Source organism: Macaca thibetana, chromosome 5 (assembly GCF_024542745.1).
Source record: "Macaca thibetana thibetana isolate TM-01 chromosome 5, ASM2454274v1, whole genome shotgun sequence".
In the NCBI taxonomy this organism is placed as follows: domain Eukaryota; kingdom Metazoa; phylum Chordata; class Mammalia; order Primates; family Cercopithecidae; genus Macaca; species Macaca thibetana.
In genome coordinates this window covers 51,320,741-51,339,678 of record NC_065582.1, presented here as the reverse complement: position 1 = coordinate 51,339,678, position 18,938 = coordinate 51,320,741, and the positions used below count along the sequence as shown (strand labels likewise).

Sequence of the window (18,938 nt, the reverse complement as noted above, 5' to 3'; positions counted from 1 at the left end):
ACAAATTGTTTCCTTCCCCAAGGTTCACAGGGGAGCAATTCATGCAATTAAACTCTATTTTCTACATCTTGGTAACCTTCCACCCCTAACAGGTAGAAAATCACCTAGACTCACTTTGAAGAAAGCAGGATGTGAGAGATTTGCCCCTAGATAAATTCCTCCTTCTCTATCTCCATCTCCACCCCCTGTTGCTCCATTAAAGCTAAATTTTTCTTAAAGACAGTTTGACTTTCCCAATTAGGGCATCGATTTACATTACCCACCACTGAGTCATAAGGATATCCAGTTTTCTTTTTAATTGTTGCTGATTATGGAAACGCATTTCTTTCTCAGAATTTCAAGCTTGCAAAAGGAACATCAAAATTTAAAAATGAATGTAATAACTCATGGCAAAAATAAAGGAAACGTCTGGGTTCATCTAAGATTTATTCAGGCTCCTTGTTAACTATTTCATCACCAATGTCTACTACAGAGGTTTTGTAAATCCCAACATAGTTATCCTTTCCTAGAACTGTTTTAAAGTTTAGTTTGAGCAGTTTTCATTTAATTCGCTGAAATACTAATTTTCCCTTTAAAATGTTTAATTAAATTGGGATAAACAAGAAGAGAGTTATCTAGACTTATAAAAACATAAATGTAGCATTATTATTAATGTAATTTTAACTCCAAAGTGAGTAAAGTTTGTGAATTTATAAATGTTTACATGCAATCTACTTAGTCTTCTGGTTATGGCTTTTAATTGATAACTATTATTATTAATTTACAGAGCTCTCAAAAATGCCACCCCTGCTTTTCTCTTTTTTAAAAATAATATTTGTGATATGATTCTGCCTCAGTCATTCGAGGAACAAGAAAATGGTGAATATAACAATGGCTGTTAGTCCAATCCCTTAGTGGAACAGTGGACTTATCAAGAACATTCTATAGACAAGGCACTCCGTTAATGGTCTTAAAAATCTGACTTTGATCATGTCTTTTGCAGGAAGATGGATGGAGCTAGAGGTCATTATCCTTAGCAAACTAACACAGGAACAGAAACCAAATGCTGCATGTTTTCATGTACAAAATGGAGCTAAATGATGACAAGTCATGAACACAAAGGGTAACAACAGTCACTGGGCCTACTTGAGGGTGTTTGGAAGGAGGGAGAGAATCAGAAAAAAATAACTTGGGTGCTAGGTTTAGAACCTGGGTGACGAGACAATCTGTACCACAAACCCCCATGACACGAGTTTACCTATGTCACAAACTGCGCATGCACCCCTGAACTCAAAATAAAAGCTAAAGAAAGAAAAAAGAAAATATAATGAAAAAGAATCTGACCTAAACAAAAAAATCTGGCTTAGTTTCATCTTCCTTCACCCATTCAAGATATTAATAGATTATTTTTTCACAGGCATTTTCCTGTGAAATAAAATTGGGGCTTAAACAGGTTTAAAACTTAGCACAAGCTCACAACACTAAGAATTGTAACACCAAGTTTCAGTTCCAGGTTGTTTGCTTCCAAAGCCTAAACTGCAACCACTATGCTAAAATGGTTCAACCCACAAAAACTTAGACTGCTAGATCTGAACATAATACGAAGCAAAGTCTATTGCATTTTTATCATTTTCCCACTGCCTGGAAATATATCGAAGATGTCTAATCCTCCAAGTTTAACAAGTAAACAGACGATAGACTTTTCTGCTGGAGAAAAAAATTCTTAGACTTCTTAGAAAATCAAGTCAACAAATACTTATTGAGCACCAACAACATGCTAGGAGCTAAATGAGGGGCTGGAAATGCAGCAATGAATAGGTCTCTAGTCTCATGGAACTTCAAATGATGTTTTACTAAAAGTATAAATAGCTACCATTTTTATTGTGTTCTTAATAAATTAAATAAAATAATGCCTTTGCTGCAAGTAACATGGATGGAACTGGAAGTCACTATTTTAAGTGGAATTAGAGAAAAAGAAAGTCAAATACCATATGTTCTCACTTATAAGTGGGAGCTAAATAATGTATACACATAGACATAGAGTGTGAAATAATAGACATTGGAGACTCAGAGAGATGAGAGGGTAGGAGGAGGATGAGGGATGAAAATTACCTAATTTCTACAATGTACACTATTTGGGTGATGGTTACACTAAAAGCCCAGACTCCACCACTACACAATATATCCATGTAACACAACTGCATTGTACCCACTAAATCTATTTTTTAAATTTTAATTAAAAAAATAAATGAATTACAGGCAATAAGTAAATTACAGGCAATATCTCAGGCATTATCCCACTGAAACATCTTAGCCATACAAACTAAAAATTCTTCCATGATTATGCAATTCAGTTAGTGTAGCTTTCTCTTTATAAGTAGCTAAAACTTGGTTAAATGTGATCATATTGATTAAGACAGTGATTCAAATGGCACCCAGAATTAAGTTATCCTTTCCCATATTTAAGGATTTAGTACCTGGCATCTTTTGGGGAATTAGAGTCATATATGGCTTCATATCACTCATGTAATTTTGTTCATGTTCTTTTTGTTTCTTTTTTAAATCAATGAATATTTGTGCCCATTGATAAAAGATGAACAACTTCTCAATTTGGAGACCATAAAGAAATCTAGTTGGAAAACACTATTAATAATCAATCTTGAAAGAAAACTCTTTTCATGACCAACAACAGGCAGCTAACATTATAACACTGGGAGTGACAGCTGCTAACACTACAAAATGTATAAACACAACTTACACACCCACTACATAAAGGTAACTCCACGAATACACATAAGATATAATTCAATATATAGCTAATTTCCAATTAAATAATCTCTAAAATAATTGGGGTTTCCTCTTTAAAAGTCTTGTTCATGTATAACCGACTTAATATTTTACTAGTAAGGTGATTTTTACTATTTAAAAAGATTAGCCATCATATCTATTGGCCAAATACAAAACTGGCGTGGAATACAATACTGGATGTCACTCCAAATCCTTCCAGCAGAAATTTGGAACTGTAAGCAAGAAGAACATGACGTGAGAGGCAACCCTACAATGCAAAAAGTCTAAAGACACTTTGTATTCAATCATTTTTGTGTTGTTTTTTTCCTTTTTTACATATATAGCTATAATACTCACTTAAGCCCACAGCTGTAATGAGCTTGATCGCAAGTTCAGGGATTTCACATTGAATAAAAAATGGCTCCAGAATGTAGCGTCCAAATGCCAGGGATATCACAGCTGTAGCTGCAGGGCTAAAAAAAATGTATATATTTAGATTAACCACAGGGGGAAAAATAGCATTTTTATTAAATTTAATTTCATTAGATTGTTCTACCTTGAGTGTATTTAGCATATGCAACATGTTAAATATGAAAGTGTATAGTTTTCAGAATTCCATACTTGATTAGGTTGTCATAGACATTCCAAATGAAATATTTCCTATAACATTGGTGGCTAGTTTTTAAACTTCACATATTCTTGGGAACAAGGGTAAGTACTACCAACTTTTCCCCTGCTCTCCCATATTTGACTTTTCCTTCAAAATCCGGCTTATTACATAAGATCTCGACAGAGCTAGGCTTACAGGAAGCCATCTTCTTTCTCAAAAAGTCAGTAAATAAACTTCAGCCATATTATGAATTAGTTAATGCCGTACAGATCTAATGTGTCAAGGCATAGTCTAAAGAATGAACACAATACTCAACCTAAAAAATTAGTATTACGTATTCTCTGGAAATACATGCCTAAATACTTGATGTTGTTTTACTCTTATTTTTTCTGTACAGACAAAAACTCAAAGTCAAGTGATTATTCTTACTCCTATAGTAACAATCAGATATAAAGTATAAATTTAAAAATAATATATTTATTATAATCTTATACAATTAAGTAAATATAAATGGGACAAGAATATGAAATAAATTCAAGTATATAGAAATATAGGTAATACATCCTTCTATTTTAATTCTTCAAATATTTTTATGAGAAAATTGCACAGACCTTTTCATTTTAGATGTATGTATATATGAATGCATATTTTTTCCATAAACATGCAAGTCTGTGCAATTATCTAATTTCTTTTTTTTTTTTTTTTCTGAAATGGAGTCTCACTCTGTTGCCTAGACTGGAGTGTAGTGGCACGATCTCAGCTCACTGTAACCTCCGCCTCCCATGTTCAAGCAATTCTCCTGCCTCAGCCTCCTGAGTAGCTGGGATTACAGGCACAAGCCACCATGCCTGGCTAATTTTTTGTATTTTTAGTACAGACGGGGTCTCACCATATTGGTCAGGCTGGTCTTGAACTCCTGACCTGGTGATCCACCTGCCTCAGCCTCCCAAAGTGCTGGTATTACAGCCATGAGTCACCGCGCCCCCCGGCAATTATCTAATTTCTTATGTCAAACTTCCTTTTTAGCTTCTCTTTCTTCTCGTAGTTACCCAACATTCATGCCTGATCCATAGATTATCAGAAAACCAACCACCATTACATGTTCTCAACTTTGGCTGGCTGATACTGGAGAGCAGCATAAGGTTTTTGATTTTCTTCTTTTCCTAGACACCCTCCCATCTTCCCCAAACAAAACTGTTTATCCTATTCTCCATCATTTATACAATTTTTGATGTATAATTTAAGATCTGATCATGTCATTTTAGTGCTTTCAAAATATGTTCAGGAAATGCAAAACTCCTTCACATTGCATTCAAGGCTCCATCTGGTCTAAGCTCTCCTTATTTCTTCAGTTAGCTTCCTCCTACTAGAAGGATATGAATCTTCTCTGCCTGCAGCCTCTGCAACTCATTGACTATGCTATAAACTTCAGATCTTGGTTCAATTTTCCTTTGCCAGGGAAAGCTTCTCCAGCCTCTGACTGGGCCAGATCTCTTGGAGTATATTCATACTGAAGTCCTTGGCCTGTCTTCCACAGTGCTTATCACAGTAGCAATTTTATATTTACCTATGTGATTTCTCAGCTGATAATGATTTCCTCCCACTTGACTCGGAGCTCTAAGGGTACAAAATCGTATCTATCTTAACCACAATTTTATCTCCAGTGTTTAGCGCAGTGTCTAACATATAGTAGAAACCCAATATATATTAAATATAGAGTGAACACGCAAATTCGGTTTAATGACCCCTGCTGTGTAATGATAGGTAAGATTTCTCTCCTTGAAATCTGTGTTTTACAGATTATTTCTGGCAATACAAACTTAATCTAAAGGTATAATTTTAATGTGAAGTACTTAGGAACTATGGGTATTAGTAAAAGAAGAGAAATGTTTAAATACTTAGATATCTTGTCCCTCCTCATGATATTTGTTATTCTACATATTTAAAAGGCCAACTCAGCAAAATCAGTATGTTATGACAAAGAGATACATAAGCATATTTTAAATCTTCTAGAATACAAAGGTACTTTCCTCTGTCCACAGACACACACACACACACACACACACACACACACACACACACACACAGAGAAAAGTAGTTTTTTTTTCTTTTTAATTAAAGTAATAAGTGATTATCAGCTACCTGGGAGCAGAAATCATGACTGATTTCACTTTAGATCTCTTTCTATTGTCATTTACCATTCAGTGGCAGATTGTGGAATAAATAAATTAATAGATGTATATTTTATCTGTGCTACCATAAGATATAAGCTACATTTATATGGAATGATCGTGTTCATCATAATGCCAAGCAATGAGCCAAAGTTACACACTAATACATGGCTGAAGATGGAGTCAAGTCCAACTGTATTAAGCCCCAAAGCCCACCAGCCTGACAGGTCAGCAGTCTAAATAAGGAGTACATGTATTTGAATGCTGAGTATGTTATACACAATATATTGTAACTTTAAACTTTCAATTACTTATTCAAAAATAATTTAATATATGCCGAAAAAAGGGCACTGACCTAAGTGCTATACAGGTTACAAAAAGATCGTATCTTTATATGCTTGAAAGGTTGGCAGTTTTAAAAGGGAAACAAAATATAGACATCTAAAATATTAAGGAAGAATAGAAGGTATCATGTTCAATGTCAAATGTGAAGCAGAGATAGCATTTTCAGAAGAATTTAGAGATGAAAGAAATAACAAATTAGAATAAACTGGAAATTAATTATGAGAAAGATAGGATTTAAGATGACCTTTGAAGAGCAGATAAGATTCAGATAACCAAAAAGGAACAGAAAGTACATTCCTGATACAGGAATTTTAGAAAAGGGAAAAAATACTTATTATTATATCATTATAACAATTTTAAATAATGCAGAGTTGTTTAAAATGAAAAAGACTTCATGAAGTATATACTACTTTGAAGATATTTTTTCTGTTAAAAAAAAAGACTTCTAACACTGTAAAACTCATGATTAGTGTTAAGTCAGTACTAACTAGCACTTATTGGCACTTAGCCATAAAAGCTCACATGAGCTCTCAATCATGTATGTTTGGTAAGTTTGATAAGAGCAAGTTTCCCTAGTAATATCCATTAAATTCTGTAATCAGAATGTCCACATCACATTTTATAGAAGTAATTAGCCTTAAGAAACTGTGATACTCTGAAATGCTCATATGACATCATAAGCTTCCCACAAAGTTGAAGGAAATTTGCTATTCAGAGTGACTTGGCACTATTCAGTTTGATTTTAAACTGAGACAAGCAGGAATGTAAACACATTGTTACAACAATAAAATCAAAAAAGGCGTTTGGAACTGTAGTTCCTGATTTGTTTAACATAAGGAAATGAGTCATTTGACTCTGTCATGCAAACTCTGTTTTTTATAAAGTATAAGCCTTGGTGACCAATTAAGTTGTCAGGCACAGAAGGGTCTTCATCACAATGACTAAGTAAAGTTAAATGCCTTAGTGATATAATCTACAATAAGAGAAAATTCCAATTCCTAGTATAATATTTAATTTGTCTAGTTGGTCAAAAGGTATCCAGGTGAATTTTCATGTTCATATGCTTTCAGGTAAGCATCTTTCTCCTAGAAGTGTCAAAGAGGATAGCTGAGGGTTAAAGAAAGGTAGATACTTTTAATAGTTTGGCATTGCTGGTGAACTGCTTGTCAGTGACAAAATTGCATTAAAAATATCTTAATCCAGAAAGGTATTTTATCACAAGCTTTATATCCTGAGGTAGACATGTTTACACGTAGTCACATGACATGCATATGTTTAACCAGTTAAAAATAATCAAGGTGATTCATAAGAATGAATTGGTTTATTTTTTCTTAATTCTTTCTACTATGTTCTTACCGTATTATGAGGAGTTCCACCCAGACTCGTACAAAAGCTGGTAATGGACCAAAGACTTCCAAAATATACGTGTAATGACCTCCGGATTTCTTTATACTTGTTCCCAATTCAGCATAAGACAAGGCTCCTGTGAAATATTTGTCACAAAATGGTACCAATTTAACACATTTTCAAGACACCTAGCATTAAAATGGATACAATAATGTTTATATGCTGCCTGAGATGTAACTATCTCCTTTGGTCTGAATGGCATCCTTATTCAAGACAAATAACCGTCATCTAATTGCTAAGACCCGCCAAGTTCCTCTTCTAACATCCTCACAGCTGAGATTTAGTTCACTCTATTTGAACACTATAATTTTACTTGAAATGACAAAGACACGTGTCTACAACAATATCATGTGTTCCAGAATTTTGAGATGAAAACCTGGAAATAGGGGAAAAAGAAAAGAGAGATGTCAATAATATTGACCTATTTTTAGAAGAACACAACCTCACACCGAGACAAGGCGTTAGTCCAAATGTTTGAGTTAGCTTTTAACTTTTTTTTGAATTATTTTTTGAGAACCCTTTTAATAAATTATGTTTCCGTGGAAAATCGAAATAAATAAGCTGTATCCACTCTTTAGAAAACTATGGACTCTATGCCTTGCATATCCTTCATTTAATTTGTAGGATATATTTTGTCAACAAAATGAATTCTGACTCCTTCTGTTTCTATAAAAGGCTATATTGAATGTTTTTTGAAGTGTACACTCTGGGTTTTTTGTTCTTTTTTTTTTTTTGAGATAGAGTTTCTCGTCACCCAGGCTAGAGTGCAATGGCGCTCTCAGCTCACTGCAACCTCCGCCTCCCAGGTTCAAGCAGTTCTCCTGCTTCAAGGTCCCGAGTAGCTGGGATTACAGGTGGCCACCACCACGCCCAGCTAATTTTTGAATTTTTAGTAAAGATGGGGTTTCACCACGTTGGCCAGGCTGGTCTTGAACTCCTGACCTCAGAAGATCCATCCACCTCGGCCTCCCAAAATGTTGGGATTACAGGCTGAGCCCTTGTGCCCAGTGAGAATATACTTTTTTTTTTTTTTTTTTTTGAGACAGAGTCTCACTCTCTCCCCCAGACTGGAGTGCAGTGGCACGATCTCTGCTCACTGCAACCTCTGCCTCCAGGGTTCAAGCTATTCTCCTGCCTCAGCCTCCCGAGTAGTTGGGATTACAGGCGCCTGCCAGCACACCCGGCTAATTTTTTGTATTTTTAGTAGAGACCAGGTTTCTCCATGTTGGCCGGGCTGGTCTCAAACTCCCGACCTCAGGTGATCTGCTCGCCTCGGCCTCCCAAAGTGCTGGTATTACAGGCGTGAGCCACTGCACCCAGCCCAGAATATACTTTTTAAAATGAGGTGCTATAATTTATATTTGTGTACTTCAGATCGAATTAACTATAAGCTAAATTTTTAATATTTAACGATACAATTCGCATAAAATTGGACAAATATGCAATTCCACAAAACCTCAGTTTCACTCTCTGTGAAATGGAGATCTCAGTTTCTACCTCATAAGGGAATTATGTGTATAGATGTGGCAGTGAGTACCTAGGAGAGTACACGGCCTGACACATGGCAAGCATCACATGAAATATAGCTATACTTATTAATTTGAGTAATTAACAAGAAAATAAAAAATATATCCTGTCATTATGTGAAAAGTTCTATCTGTACTGCCAAGTGCTCAAATGTAAGAACACGACTTTTTTCCAAGCTACATCTGAGAATAAAAGTGTAGAGAAGTATTACTGATTAATAATAATTTAGACAGAACTGTCCAACATAAATATAATTTGGATATTCAGTGAAATCTTAGTGTTACATATTTTATATCTGATTTCTAAACTTGTCATGACATCAAAGTCACCTAGGAATAATTGGGTTTTTTTTTTTTTTGAGAGAGGGTATTGCTCTGTCACCTAGGCTAGAGTGCAGTGGCACAATCTCGCACCACCATGCCCAGCTAAATTTTTGTGTATTTTTTGTAGAGACAGGGTTTCGCCATGTTGCCCAGGCTGGTCTGGAACTCCTGGGCTCAAGGGTTCTGTCTGCCTCAGCCTCCCAAAGTGCTGAGATCATAGGCATGAGCCACCATGCTTGGTCTGGGAATAATTTTTAATTCGAAAACACTCAAATGAAAAACAGACTCTCATCAAGAGAGTGTAGATTGTCCACAAGAGAAATTCAAGAATCTCTATCATTTTAAAATTTGCACAAATAATTCCGTAGTAACTAGTCTGCAGACTGATATGTGGGGAACACTTATATATTTCATCTACCTATAACTAATTATAACGAGTTGCAACTCACTCTCCATGGGGGAACATTCGCCATGTTGGTAGGCTGTCCAGAAAAGGATCCAATATAAAATGTTATTGGAAAGAGTCTTAAGTACCTCAGAATTTATTGTCAGAGAATCAATACCTAGACCTCTGTATGCTTTGCTGAAACTCCAGGATGGTTGCCCTAGGTTTACACTGAGTTCTGGGGGAATGATTTTCATTTAAAGGTCTAAAGCTTCATAACCATTTTGCCCAGATGAAAAAAGTTCAAAACAAGATGTAAAAATCCATGTATTGACCCTTCACTTAAAAAAAAAAACTATATGTATGTATTAAACCAAATGTACAGATTCTTTACAGTTGATCCCAGAGTTCTAGAGTCTTTTTAAAAAGAAGGATTATTTTTTCTTTACATTTTGCTTTGCTTACTGTTAGAGAGGCACTCCTGTCCAGAAGCTTCTGGTAACTTAAGTGACAAATGCAATGCAAATAAAGATAAGTAGATTAATACAAAAGCACACTCCCTTCAATTATTAATCAAAGAACACCAGCTCAAGTGTAATGTTAGCTAGTCTCCTTAGCTGTTTCTCTCTTTTTATTGTTCTTGAGCTTCTGCTTAAGATGATATGTAATACTTATGCATAAGCATATTCTCATAGTGCAAGTCAACATCACTTTAACTAGTTCAATACTCATACTGATCTATTTTATTACATCTGAATAATCTTTTATTATGTGCAAAAATTGAATCCCATAGTGGAAGCTGCATGCACATAAGTATGCAAAGTCCAGTAAACTGGTTGTGGTTTTTCTGGTTAGATATTGATTTATTCTGAATATATAAAGTGCTGTAGGAAGATTTAAAGACTGAGGTGCACAAAGTCATTTAAGATGATCAACAATTAGGTTTCTCTTCATCTACAAGTGCATACACCAGAGCTATTTTAAAGTTAATAGGGCTAAGGGTACTATTAGAGTTTCTTGTAATGGTATTACTCCAGATTATTTTATAAAGATGGGAAGTAATACTGGGAAATAATGATACACAATTGTTACTGACTATTTAATAAAGCACAAGTTAGTCATATAAATAATACCACAAACTCTTTCTAAAAACCCCAAATAATTCCTCTATAAATCTTTCTATACTATGACCTTGTTTTAACAAGTTTTATTTAAAATAAATAAATAACTTCTTCCTAAAAATGGAATTTGAGGACCAGGAGCAGTGTCACTGCTCATGCCTGTAATTCCAGCACTTTGGGAGACTGAGGCAGATGGATCATGAGGTCAGGAGATTGAGACCAACCTGGCTAACACAATGAAACCCCATCTCTACAAAAATACAAAAAATTTGCCAAACGTGGTGGCGCACACCTCTAGTACCAGCTACTCAGGAGGCTGAGGCAGGAGAATTGCTTGAACCTGGGAGACGGAGGCTGCAGTGAGCCGAGATCACACCACTGCACTCCAGCCTCAGCAACAGAGCGAGGCTCCATCTCAAAAAAAAAAAAAAAAAAAAAAAAAAAAAGGAATTTGAGTTATCTAGATGAGCGTCAAACCAATGATTTAAAACATCACAAGGCCTGAGTGGAAAGAATGAATGGATTGGTACACATGGGAACAAGAGTTAGTACTTGTTAGTTAGTCCTAGAGTTAGTGTTAGTACTTGTTAGTGTTAGTCCTAGAGTTAAGACAAAGAGCAACTTTAAAGTATAGAATCTTTCCCAAGAAGAGTAAACAAATCTTCATAGCATAAATCAAATTTAATGTTTGACAGTTCACCAGTTTCTATCATCTTTACAACAAACTCAGGTAGCTCTCTAGTAATTTGCCTATTTCATAAGGGGCATTTATTTATCTCTTTATTATTAATTCTCAAATCAACAGAAGAGACATAAATTTTGAAGAAAAATTCATAATTATACTTCTACCAGTTCCCTTCGGATTAATTCAGTGAACAGGTGGACAAATTATCTGTGTCCCTGGAGAACAAGTGAAATATAAATGATAAAAACAGATCTGGGCAAGCACAGAAAACTAACACCCAACTGAAGTTTTAAAACTTATATTGCAAAAGTGTATGGGTATTGAGAAGAGATGAAAGGTTGAAAAGTAATTTGAAATTTGCTCAGGCCATTGCAATATGCCCCGTTATGATAGGGATTGAGTTATGCGCCATCATACATTTCTCTCTCATGCCAAGGACTTTTGAAAGGATATTAAGAGGTGACAAGCATATGAACTTAAAAAATATTTTTAAAAAGACTGCCACCCATTTGTTAGGCTAATAAAAAGTCAGTAAGGCTTCTGCTGAACACTCCGTTCTATGTCTAAATAGGCCATGCCAGGTTCCACTTCACAGGCGTTTCATTCAACATGCCAGCTGCCAGAGTGCCCAAGCTAAGCACAACTGCCCGGCACAGAAAGTGTGCATGTTTTTTACTGGGTCATGAAAGTTAGTCTTTGCTCTCATCCCACAGGGAAAAGTCAGAAAATAGCCTGTCTTAGTCAGGAAAAGAAAGTACAGCCTGTAGGAAACAATTTGAGGGCGTTCCAGATCACACCAACAGTGGATTCTGCGTCTGGGTAGTTCACGTACCTGAACAAAAATTTTAAAAATTTGGTGTGGCCTTTGCCATCCATTCACTCCTCAAAAATGACCATTTGCTTTCCCAGAAAGCAAGCTTTCCAGTCCCACAGCCACGCCCCCTCCCCCCCAGAGAAAAAGTTGCACTCACCAAATAGTGACAGGACCCCACACACCGTCCAGATGGTCAGAGACATGCCCACGCTGCCTGTGTTCTGGAGCACGCCCTTAGGAGAGATGAAGATTCCTGCTCCAATGATGGTGCCAATGATAATGGAGATTCCCCTCAGTAAAGTGACTTTCCTCTTCAGCTGCACTTTCTCCTGCCCAGGTGGCTCCTTGTTGCCCAGGGAAGGCAGCCTCCTGTTAACATTTCCCTGCAGGTAACCTCCTTTGGAGATGGTGGACACAACAGGCTTTCTGACCATAGTAGGGGCACACGGGGGAAAAATAAAACAGAGGGAAAGAAAACAAAACTTTCAACTTTGGTGTCTCTTGGTGTTACTGATCGAGGTCTTCCTCTTTGCTTTCTTTGCTTTCAGACTGTCTTTCTCAGCCCTATAGTGTTCACAGGTAAAAACCCAAAGGTGTGCTTTATCCTTCACAGCGGCTAATTACTAATCAGAAACACCTGTGTATGCATCGTGCTCCCAGTCCTCCACCTCCTCGTTCTACCGCTGCTGCTGCTGCTGCCGCCCTATCATTACAAACCAGCTCAGCTTCCTCATGGGCTTGTATTTAAGCGCCTGCCTGTCACACCAACTTACTACAGCTAAATGATGATGCAAATTCTCCAGGTTTGCATCAGCCACATGAGAAGGCTCCAGCATTACTCAGCTCTTTTTTTTTTTCAAAAAAAAAAAAAAAAAAACAGGAGGAGCTTGTTGCTCAACTGACCTAAGCTTTTTAGAGAACAAAGCACACACTTTAAAGAGACTTTGGCCAATCCAGAAGTAGTAAATTCGGAACAGACCTTCCCAGAGATTTAAAGCAACTCGTAGTGAGCAACAAAAGCTGTTCAAACAAAATGAAACAGGAAATAGTTACTTCATTTTAAGGAGTTTCTTTTTCTTTAATGCATGTATAAAAACATTTTACACATGACTGTTTTGTGAGTAGAATGTATCCTAAAGCTGCATTTTTTATAACAACACAGTTTGAGTTTCATAATTTGTGTAATGCTTATTTTTATTTTTTATTTTGAGTTTCTTATAAGGCAATACAGTCAAATCTAACATTTACAAAATTAAAAAGATTCTACACTTTATACTGTGTCACATACATACAACTGTAAGCCTTCCTCAACATTAAAAGATAAAATTATTTCTTACTACTCATAATAAACCAACATTTTAAATCACATCTGAGTGTGACAAATATAAAATTCACCATGACTCCAGAAAATAGTCATTTTCTGATTCTCATTAGCACAAGGTGATTTTTTTTAACTAATGTAAAAGATACATATTGTTCCTTTGAATTACCAAAAAAATTTTCTAAGTTTAAAATTACACAATTACAATTACATAAAAATATGCATATAGCAAAAGACTGTAAAGGAAAACACAGAATAGTAGTTACAGAAAGTAATGATATTATGTATGACTTTTTCCACATTATATAAACTATTGTTATATTATGATTATAAATTTAAAATGCATTAAACATGTAAGCTAAGATTAAAATATTTACTTTGTAATTGTCAAAAAGGCAAAACATTTTTAAACCCTTCTAACTTTCTCAACCAAGTGTCAAGAAAAAATAAATACGAAAAGAAAAGAAATCCTAGATATCATTTTTGGCTATAGTTACATGTGGTTTTGAATGCAGTGGGAAGAATTGAATGTTATCATTACCCTGAAGCTAGCTTTATATGCACCATTAAATATGCTTCTGAACCTTTGAACAAAAACCACAAACAAAAAGCCTGTGTGCAAGAGGTTGGCAGGGAAAGAAGGGAGTCAAGTATGGTCAGGATGATCAAAGAAGGAAATAAGAAATTGCCATTAGGAAAGTAGCATCGAAAAGGTCAGACCATTTTCTGTTGTGTTGGCACCTGAGAAAATGACACCACCTCAATGCTTTGCCATCCAAATAATTGAGGCAACATTTTCTCCTTTTTAAATTATCTATCTAAATTCTATATAATTGGCTTTGGCTACACCAAGTTAAAGTTTTTATTTAATACTTTCTTTCACTTGTTATGTCTTTCAAAAAACAAAAATGGGTCATTTTCCTCATGCAATCTTGCTAAAACTCCTAAAGAAGGAAGCTAAATAGAGATTCTTTTCCTTCCAATTCTCTTCCTCCTCCTACATCTCCTTTCAACTCACACAATTTTCCTGATTAATGTACCTAAGGGGGAGTGGCTTTTGTTTCCCAATAAGAGAAACATATTAGCTCTGAAGACATATGAGGTAAAAGTAGGACGCTAAGAATCACAGGGAACAGCAACTTTCTTTCTCTAATTAACACAGTGTCACACTTTAATTTTGAATTTTGTTATAAATAATTGAACTAATAAGTTGAGCCAAAGACCCCACTCAGATAGGAAGCTGAATGAATTCTAAAGGATGATTATTCTTTCAATATTAAATAACATTTTCCTCCTCACAGTATTTTTTTAAAATTATGAAGAAAAATGGCTGATGTTAGACTAAAAACCAAAAGGATTATACTTTCATGTAAGATAGAGGCCACCACTCACAATGTTTGCAAAGCTGCACATTGCCACTAAGGGCAGCAGTGTACCTCTTCTAAGCACCCCAAAATCTGTAGAAAATGCAGTTTATAAAGAAAATGTTGAATTTTCTTGAACTCTTAAAATCGCCATTTCTAAGCTTGTAAACTAAGAGTTTGGATGGTCCTCAAATACTTGTGTAACATAAAAATGTGTTCAAAGCAAATGAATACATATTCTTCGTCCTGTATTAGGCCTTATTTTAAGCATAGCTGTCAAATTATGGGACTATCCTAGTGCAATTCGCAAAAACTTATTTACTGCTTACTGTGTACAAGAAATAGTCCTAGCTTCCTCACAGCATCTCATAATAGAAATAGACATAATGTATAGTGGTAGCTACCATTTTCTAGTAATAATTTCTGTCCCATGGTTATAAATATAGGTATATAATCTAGGCCTGGCCAAAAATAATCCATTGTTCTGGCTGCAGAGTACTGGAATATTACCTGAGCTTGGCTATTTCTAAACAGAATTAGAATTAGCTTTTTTCATCTGTTGTTGGAGATTGTAAAGAGGTGACCTGAGAACAACCCGGTGGCCATGTTCCTTGACGTGTTGCAAATATCCTCATGGAATAAGATTGAATATGCAGAAATTAGAGATATTCAGAAAGTCCGAGTACTATCATGCTCTATCTTAGTTCCTAAAGGACACAGATTGGCTCGGGATCCTGAAGATCTTCATTTGCTTCTGTAAGCTACCTAGTTTCCTTGCCAGGTATGCTACCTAATAACACATCAAAAGTCAATTGCACATGGATCATGGAGCTAAATTTGAACGGCGCATCATGAACGTTTCTAGAAATGGGTCGCCCGATATAATAGTAATTAGTCACATGTGGTTATCAGCTCTTGAAATCTGACTAGAATTTGAAGTCTTAAAGAAAAATAACAAAAAAGTTATTAATAATTTGTATTATTTATATTAGTTTTGCCTTTTTTATTTTTTATTATGGCTACTAAAAATTAAAATCATATCTGTGGTTCAAAGTTGTGGCTTACTTTATAATTCTAATGGACAGTGCTGATCTAGAGTAAAATGCAGAATATATTTCTAAACTTTGTGTAAGCAGGGATTTCTTAAAAGGGACTCACAAACCCTAATATAAAAAAGAGAAAAATATAGTGTAATATATTAAAATTAAGAATTTGAGTTTATCAAAATATACTATTTGATTATAAAAGTGAATCTTAAAATGGGACAAAATATTTCCAATTTGCAAAGCCCTCATATCCAGAATAAATAATAAGTTTGTATAAATCAATAGGAAAATGACAGACAACCCAATAAAAAATGGCCAAGAAATTTGAACAGATGTTCAATAAAATAGTCAATTCATTTGTGAAAATCTGCTCAACAGCGTTAGTTATTGGGGCAATTAAAACCAAAACCACAATAAGCCATCAATTCCCACTGAGAGTGGCTCACATGACACAGACTAGCAATACCAGGAGTACTGACAGCGTGGAGCAACCAGAATTCTTACACTGCTGCTGGCAGGACACAAATTGGTGCATCCATTATAGAAAGCTATTCGATGGTATCTTTTAAAGTTAAACAGACACATACCCTTTGAACAAAAAAAAACACTCCTGGGAATATGCCCAATAAAAATGCAGGGCATCTATATGTCAAAAAGCATGGATGAGAACATTCCTAGTACCTTTATTCATTTCAAAATCACCAAATGTCCATTAACAGTATAACAGATATATATATCATTGTATTTATTCAGTGAAATACTGAAATGCTATAAAAAAAGGACGACCAATGGTGATATAAAAAACAATATGGGTGATTCTCACATAATGTTAGAAGACAGAAGAAAAAAGCATATACTGCATGGTTCAATTTATATAAAGTTTAAAAACAGGTGAAATGATTCTACACTCTGAGAACTCTCTGGTTATCTTTGGAGATAAGATTTCTAGTGATTGCGAGGGGGAACCAAAACAGTTCTAGAGTCTTGGTATTGTACTATTTTATCACCTGGGTAGTAATTACCTGAATATTTTAACTTTCTGACAATTCACTGAGCTTTACATTTATTTTATTTTATTTTACTTTATTTTATTATTTTTTTTTTGAAACGGAGTCTCACTCACTGTGTTGCCCAGGCTGGAGTACAGTGATATAATCTCGGCTCACTGCAACCTCTGCCTGCCAGGTTCAAGCGATTCTCCTTCCTCAGACTCCCGGGTAGCTGGGATTACAGGCATGGCCACCATGCCCAGCTAATTTTTGTATTTTTAGTAGAGACGAGATTTTGTCATGTTGGCCAGGCTGGTTTTGAACTCCCGACATCAACTGATCCACCGGCCACGGCCTCCCAAAGTGCTAGGATTACAGGCATGAGCCACTGCGCCTGGCCTACATTTATATTGTTATACCTCTCTGTATTTATGTCATAACTCAGTTATAAAAAAAAAAAGCACAATAGTTGAAAATCTGTGATGTTCTTTCAGAAACAGATTGCTCAAGCAGACAAATAAGCAAAACTGTAGAAAATTTGGGGAGCATAATTGATCAACTCAATACAGTTACTTTATAGAGAATTTCCCATCCACCAAATACAAAATAAAAATTATTTTCAAGTATATATGAAACAAAAACTATTCGTATCAAAGACAAAAATGAAACCCCAGCAAATTCCAAAGAATCAACATTATGTAAACTACACACTCTTACTATAAGTAAGGAAGGAGACCACCCTTCATATCATCTTATGCCCAATTTGTGCCTCCAAAGAAAGAAGAAGTAAAAACTAAAAGGCAGAAATGAAATCCACAGGCAGACAGCCCGGCGCCGCACCCTGGGCCTGGTAGTTAAAGATCCACCCCTGAGCTAATCGGTTCTGTTATCTATAGATTACAGGCATTGTATAGAAATGCATTGTGAAAATCCCTATCTTGTTTTGTTCTAATCTAACTACTGGTGCATGCAGCCCCCAGTCACGTACCCCCTGCTTGCTCAATCAATCATGACCCTCTCACATGCATCCCCTTAGAGTTGTGAGCCCTTAAAAGGGACAGGAATTGCGGGGAGCTCGGCTCTTTTTTTTTTTTTTTTTTTTTTTTTTTTTTTTTTTGGAGACGGAGTCTTACTCTGTCGCCCAGGCTGGAGTGCAGTGGCCGGATCTCAGCTCACTGCAAACGCCATTCTCCTGCCTCAGCCTCCCGAGTAGCTGGGACTACAGGCGCCCACCACCTCGCCCGGCTAGTTTTTTGTATTTTTTAGCAGAGACGGGGTTTCACTGTGTTAGCCAGGATGGTCTCGATCTCCTGACCTCGTGATCCGCCCGTCTCGGCCTCCCAAAGTGCTGGGATTACAGGCTTGAGCCACCGCGCCCGGCCGGAGCTCGGCTCTTGAGACAGGAGTCTTGCCGATGCCCCTGGCCGAATAAACCCCTTCCTTCTTTAGCTCAGTGTCTGAGGAGTTTTGTCTGCCGCCCATCCTGCTACATAAATATGCAACAAAATTAGAAATTAATAGTTATAAAACTAATAAAATAAATCTTATATGTCTGGAAATTAAAAATCATACTACCAGCTGGGTGCAGTGGCTCATGCCTATAATCCCAGTATGAGGCTGAAGCAGGAGAATCGCTTGAGCCTGGAAGGCAGAGGTTATAGTGAGCTGAAATTGTGACACAGGGAGACTCTGTCTCAAAAATAAAATAAAATAAAATAAAATAAAATAAATCATACTACCAACTTATCTTTAAATTAGAAAATGGCCCTGAGAAAAAATTCACAAAATACTTACAACTGAATAACAATGAAAACCTTGAGTTCAAATTCGTTAGAGTAGATTAAAGAAAACTTAAAGGAAAACTTAAAACTTCAAGATACATTCATCAGAAAATAAAAGAGAAAATGAGCTCAATATTCAACAGAAAAATTTAAGTAAAAAGAATATAGTCAAATAAGAAAAAAAGATAATTACGGAAATCAAAAAATTAAGAACAAAAGGGGAATAGAAAACATTCCCAATTGGAAAATCTAATTATTTAGAAAGAATAATAATTTAGATACA

The 18,938-nt window shown here is 35.7% G+C and overlaps 1 protein-coding gene across 1 annotated transcript in view; it reads right to left on the bottom strand.

The window, feature by feature from the left end:
- SLC7A11 (solute carrier family 7 member 11) overlaps positions 1 to 13,601 on the bottom strand; it is an 80,419-nt gene extending 66,818 nt beyond the window's left edge. Inside the window, exons 1-3 of the mRNA XM_050790236.1 lie at positions 12,312 to 13,601; positions 7,249 to 7,375; positions 3,124 to 3,239 (exon numbers count right to left, since the gene is read on the bottom strand). Of these exons, the coding sequence (XP_050646193.1) occupies positions 3,124 to 3,239; positions 7,249 to 7,375; positions 12,312 to 12,588 (520 nt within the window). The 5' untranslated portion in view covers positions 12,589 to 13,601. The remainder of the gene's footprint in view (positions 1 to 3,123; positions 3,240 to 7,248; positions 7,376 to 12,311) is intronic.
- Between the last annotated feature and the right edge of the window lie 5,337 nt (positions 13,602 to 18,938).